Genomic DNA, 6,558 nt, shown 5'->3' with positions numbered 1-6,558 from the left:
TCTGCTTTGTCTTACTTGTAATACATCCTTGTTATTTCTCCTTGAGTGCACAGTGTGCAGAGTCCTCTGTAAATTGACATAATTTACTCCTCACTAATTTAATTGATACCATTTATTTGCAGTTTCTGTTTTGTCATCATTACCTCTCAACCTGTACCTCTCAAGTATTCTGATTCCATAAGGTTAGTCCCGATTTTGGGACTAACCAGCAACTTGAGGAACAGTTGAGAGGTATTTGCCACTCGTAACCTAAATGCTGCACAAATTGGCCTCTGAATTTTTTTTAACTAGCACCAGATTGGCCACTGCTTTTTGTTACTAGCCACCAGATTGGCCTATACTTTGTTTTTTTACTAGCTACCAGATTGGCCTCTGCTTTTTTTTTTATTAGCCACCAAATTGGCCTCTGCTTTTTTTTATTAGCCACCAGATTGGCCTCTGCATTTTTCCTAGCCACCATATTGGCTTCTGCTTTTTTTACTAGCCACCAGATTGGCCTCTGCTTTTTTTTACTAGCCACCAGATTGGCATCTGCTTTTTTACTTGCCACCAGATTGGCCTCTGCTTTTTTACTAGCCACCAGATTGGCCTCTGCTTTTTTTACTAGCCCCCAGATTGGCCTCTGCTTTTTTTACTAGCCCCCAGATTGGCCTCTGCATTTTTACTAGCCACCATATTGGCTTCTGCTTTTTTTACTAGCCACCATATTGTCTTCTGCTTTTTTTTTTTTACTAGCCACCAGATTGGCCTCTGCTTTTTTACTAGCCACCAGATTGGCCTCTGCTTTTTTACTAGCCACCAGATTGGCCTCTGCTTTTTTTTTTTACTAGCCACCAGATTGGCCTCTGCTTATTTGCTAGCCACCGGATTGGCTTCCACTTTGTACAGTATAATAGTAAATAGAATGAGTAAGGTAAAGTGTACACACAAGGATCTAATAGAACACACATGTGGATGGGGACCTAGGTGTAAAATATTGCTAGCCCATGAACCTCTAGTTACACCATTGTGAGGCACAATCTTTTGTTAGACACCCCGCTGTATTTTTAATGTAGACATCATTAGCGTTTATGACATAAGTTATCACTTAAATGAAAATAATAAACTTTAATGTAACTGCAGTTGTTCCATCAAGCAGAAGTATGGTATGTTTTTATTTTTTAATTACCATATGTGTGGACAAAGCATGTTTTATCCAGCTAACATGATGTCATTTGTGGTTTTAAAATTTTTTATTGTGCGTGAAGTTCTTTAAAGTGGTACCCGTCGTCTTCTGACATTAGCGATTAAATATATTTTATCGGCTCAACCAATGAATAAATAGCCTAAATATCAGTTTGTTTAGCTTACAAAATGGCTGCCTCCGCTCTGTGTAGACGACAGCAGAAAGCAGCCAACCTTTGACCTTCCCCATATATTTAGACTACTGAGAAACAGAGCTGAAAGGATGCCTGTGTGAGGAAAAAGGGTGTGTTGGGCCAGTTTAGCTTCCCTAGTACCAACATTTTGATCAGACACAGGTTACCTTCAACAGTCCAACAGCTGCTGGACAACCAATTCATAATTATACCAAAGTAAAGGGTGAAATAACAGTATAAAGCACCAGGGGGTCTTCAACAAAATGGCGCCCATGCCAACCAATCTGGTATTTGCTTTCATTTTCATTAGATGCACTAGACATTATGAATGTTGGATCGGCCAACAAAATGGCTGCCTCCGCTGTGTGTCACTGGCCCCATGTAGCACTTCAATATAAAGTATGGAGTTAGCCAATCAGCAGCATCGTGAAAAATAAAATTTCTGAATAGATTTTAATGTTTTTTATGTCATTTAAATATTACCAATAAATTCATTGAACAGAGAATAAATAACAGTGGACTGTCCATGTTAGAAAATATATATACACTTCGGTATCTACAGAAGGCGTTAACCTCTTCCGTGCCAAGGTAAGAAAAAAAACAATGAAGTTGTAAACATTGACATTACTGTGACTTATTAATCTCTTACTAAATTTGCTGATAACACCCGTCGCTTGGCTTGCTTACACGCAATGACGGCTGCCATGTTTAGGGTGATTCAATGCAGCACACAAGGAAACGGTGACATAAGGTGAACCAGAGCGCATTCTTAAAATTGGTTCACCTCACAAGATGGCTGACTCCACTATTGAAAACACAAAGGGATAGATTTACAAAAAAAAATTATACAGGAAAGGTGGTGGTGTTGCCCATAGCAACCAATCAACTTCTAGCTTTAATTTATCTAGTACATTCTAGAAAATAATAGCTGGAATCTGATTGGTTGCTATAGCAACACTTCCACTTTTCCAAGGTTTATTTAAGATTTTGAAAATCTACCCCAAAATGTGCCATTGCCTGTGGAATATCTCGATTTTGCTTTCGCCATTTCCTCTTCTGTCACACAATTTCCTGCCCCATGTTATGCATTGTGACCATGTAATTTTCCAACATTGGTTCAATCTGTGAAAACCAAATTTCAATTTGCAAAATTGTTTGGACTGTGGGAAACGTCAATATTTGTGCCAAATCTGGACATAGCCTCAATAGTTTTCAAAACTTTACTGTTAAATGCAGATTACCTGGTCATTTTAGCACTATTTATCAATGTAACAAGGCTTTGGGTCACGCAAGAGGTTAACGGATGTCTATTCATACATTTCTATGTCTTTCGGAATTTTTGTTGGACAAATCATAATCAATGGCAATTATTTTTTTTATAAATAGGTTGACATAGGTACCGCAATATACAAAGGACTATGTACAGACTAAAGACTAAAAATTTGTCTTACTTATTTCTCAGAAATGAAACGCAATTCATCCAAAAGTATCCCAAGGGAGTTATTATAAATGTGAGGTTGTCTTGTACGGTACCACTTAGAGAAGAGGTAGGCAGAGCGGACGCTCTCTTTGTGTTGTGGAGCTGCAAGTCCCATCTATCCCTGGCTGCCATACTGGGACCTGTAGTTCAACAACACATATGACGAGTCATATCTTGCCTTCCTCTGACTTAGAAGGAGCCAAGAAAAAATAAACATTACAGGATCATATGTGCAAAAGTTTCTGGCCATGTAAGAACTGACAACATTTGAACTGGCATTTAAATTAATAGTCCATGGGGACAATTTTCCTTTGCACCCCTCCATTCTCCTGCTTATTGTATAATAACCGCCAACAACAGGAAGCCTCTCGTGCTCCATAAAGCTCACTGCACAAAGGAAAGTTGTCTTAACTTCGCTAAATAGCAGCAACGTGCTCCTACTATGTTAAATTCTGTATCTGCTTGTTTGTGAGGGTCAATAAGTTTCTCGGGGGTAGATTTAAACTCTGGTGCCCTTCATCCGTGCCAAAAAGGGATGTGGTCACCCAGATCAACTACAAGAGATAGGAATTGCGGTGCGTGGTTATAAATACAATGGGTTTTCGGTGTGGAGGGTTGAAACTAAACGGTCATATTCACTTCAGTTGGTGGAACTAGCGGATACATGTGGGGGGGAACCCTATACATAAGTTTCCCTTGGCTAACAAAAAAAATAATTAAATATATTTTTCCTGTGTATATTTTTACATCTCACATTAATGTACTTATGAGTTTACATTTCATGGGCGTATTACAAGAGTGACCAAACTGTGGATTGAGATACCCTAGCACTCTCTAGAGGTGCCGATCTTGTGTCTCAGGTCGTACTTGTAATTTTTGGTGTGACTGACGAAATTCCTGTCAGAGGACCAATGTGACATCACAGTGGGTTTTTTGGCTCTGCAAGACTGGGGGGAAATTATAGCAATACTTTTGTCCTCCTATCCCAAACTAACCTTGAATTAAAAGACTCCCACATTGGTATTGGTGGCTTGTTAATTTTTGTAAACTGTTGCTGGTTTTCAACCCTGTAACATCCACCTCCGTTCTAGGATAAAATGACCTTTTTCATTATCAAACTTATTCACCATTTTTATAGGTAAACAGATAGGTTGGATCTACCCGAGTCTGCCCTGGCTCTTTGGAAGAGGATGCTAAATGACATGATGTTTACGCCATATTTAAATTGTCCACCTGAAGTTTCCAGTTTCTGAGAAATAAGGGGTTAAGTTCAACCACGTTATAATTAGTAGCTTCCCTTTTGCTCCTAAAAGTTTTTTGAAATGTTCTTCTCTTAGGCATGGAAGGTCACTTTTTTTTTTTTTTGATGAAGACTTTGTAGGGTTATTTCGTTCTCACCTCGCTGTTGAGGTCTCCTGTTCTCCGGTGCTGTTCTGAAGTCTCTCACATTGGCACCTTGTAGAGGGTGCTTAGACCACCTCACCGTGGCTGTGCTGCCCTTGAGAGGACTCCTGTGAGGGGGGGCAGGGCGGGCGGGGGCTCGGCGCCACCCTGAAGTCCGTGAATGAGGATCCTGGGAACCAGAGGTCTTTGTAAAGCCGGAGGAGGTGCGCTAGGCCCTCTATATAAGTAAAGGGCCGTAGTGGGATCCAGGTTGGACACAAGGCTTTGCGGGTAGAAGTACGGGGAAGGAAACATCCTCTGTAGGGCGGAGTAGTTGCCAGCCTCCGCCAGAAGCTCCAGTCCAACTGCAGTCTGCCTCTTCCACTTAGTTCTGTGAGGGAAAAGAACATGTAAGATTCGTGCAACCCAGAAGCCATTTTGTTTCAAAATGGCCGACATTTTCTCAATAATCAAGTCAGGGCACGCAGAGCAACATAAATTACTGTAGAAGCTAATGCAGACCCACCAAGTTGAGGTAAAGCTTAAGCTTTTAGTAAACCACTCCTCTCTACTTTATATGTATTTACATAGCAAACACACATTATATATAAATATATATATATATATCCTGCTTGGGTAAAGTCTACAGATCACACAGAACTATGATGGAAAGGCATAATACAGTTGCAGAGTCCTTATGGTGCCTTAGAAGATGATAATAACATAGTATTTATTTATTTTTTTAAATATCGCCTCACCTTGCCTATGCAGTGTATGGAAGCCCAACTATCTTTAAGTTTGCATTTAAACATTTGTTTTTTTATTGTTCCAATTTGTTCTTTATATACCAATAATGTGCGGTTTAGTGCTGATAAGTGTTACAATTCATAATATGTTTCTGTGGCCCAAAAATCTTCCTAAAGGAAGTACAAGGGGTGTCCTGAGCTATTTTGGTGACCTAACCGATCAAGTTGACGTTTTATTGAATTTTGTCAGTCCAGGCTCCTGTGTCCCCAATTATTTACTAACAAGATGTTATTTAAGGGCTATTTTTTGATTTATAATCTGTGTAAAGCGGGCTTCAAACAAGTGCTTCATATTTCAGACTGGCGGTGCCACAGGAATTTAATGTGTAGACTGCAGATAAAAAAAATTATAACTTGACCTGTTCTATTTATTCACATATGTTATATAGTTATTTTTGCTAGAAATTATAATCTTTGGTGGAGCCAATGACTATTATGGAACTTTCACAGAACAGTCTTAATAAATGCACATATATATATATATCTATATTAGATTAAGATAATTTGATAACTTAAGTCAACATGTGACTCCCAAACTGTTGTAGAACTACAAGTACCAGGTTGCCGTTCCCACAGGTATGCATGGCATCCTGGAACGCATACTTTCATAACACTTGGCAGGCAACAGATTGCTAAATATATACATGCAATTAATAATGTGTACATATGTTGTACACACCTTATTTGCATATATGCACACTTGTACACTCAGTTGGGCACCACTGTAGCACTGCGGTTAGCATTGCTGCTTCACAATAGGGTCGTGATTTTCGACCAGGCCCTATCTGTGTGGCGTTTATATGTTCTCCCAATAATTGCGTGGGCTTAACAGGTGATCTGGTTTCCTCCCACACTCCACACACATACATGGCAGGTTAATTGGCTGCTGACTAAAATTAACCCTAATGTGTGTGTGTGTTAGGGAATTTAGACTGTAAGCTCCAATGGGGCAGCGCTGTAGAATGTGGTGTTAATAAAAATATCAGATGCGTGATATGCAATCATATAATAATCATATCAATAATTTTGCCCTGGCAGATAAGTATCCATTTTTAATTAAGTATTTTTGATTTGTCCGTCATTTAAAACCTACCATGTTGGGAATAGATCTTATCTAGTTACCAATTATATTAATATAGGTGTGCTAAGTGTTTTACTGGCTGATACAACAAATTTTGATGTCGTTGAGTTATAGTGAAAATGAATTCTTCACATACAAGTTGGATACTCAGGGTCTTAAACTGATTTGAATGGCATTTGCATTTTTTTTTTTTTTTACTTTCAAGCATGCAACAAGACACTAGTTCCGAAATTAGTGGTTTGTGCGCATACGCAGATGTAAAAAAGTGTATTATACGCCAAAAACGCAAATTGTATTCAACTCCGCATGATTCCCTCAGTATGAGTTACAGAGATCTCTGTGAGCATTATTTTAGTGTCTTAATATTGATTAAGTGATTGTACTTTATGTATTCTGCTTCACTACAAAAATAGTGGCCATAAATCATTTTGGTAAATATCTACAAAGAAT

At 38.9% G+C, this 6,558-nt stretch overlaps 1 protein-coding gene across 2 annotated transcripts in view; it reads right to left on the bottom strand.

The window, feature by feature from the left end:
• Positions 1-1,734: 1,734 nt before the first annotated feature.
• BARHL1 (BarH like homeobox 1) overlaps positions 1,735-6,558 on the bottom strand; it is a 12,190-nt gene continuing 7,366 nt past the window's right edge. For both annotated transcript variants that reach the window (XM_075185313.1, XM_075185314.1), the window contains exon 3: positions 1,735-4,612. In XM_075185313.1, coding sequence (XP_075041414.1) covers positions 4,318-4,612 — 295 coding nt within the window. In that variant the 3' untranslated portion in view covers positions 1,735-4,317. The remainder of the gene's footprint in view (positions 4,613-6,558) is intronic.

Source organism: Mixophyes fleayi, chromosome 9, assembly GCF_038048845.1.
Source record: "Mixophyes fleayi isolate aMixFle1 chromosome 9, aMixFle1.hap1, whole genome shotgun sequence".
Taxonomy (NCBI): domain Eukaryota; kingdom Metazoa; phylum Chordata; class Amphibia; order Anura; family Limnodynastidae; genus Mixophyes; species Mixophyes fleayi.
The sequence above is the reverse complement of the archived record's forward strand: the minus strand, read 5'-3'. Positions and strand labels throughout refer to the sequence as shown.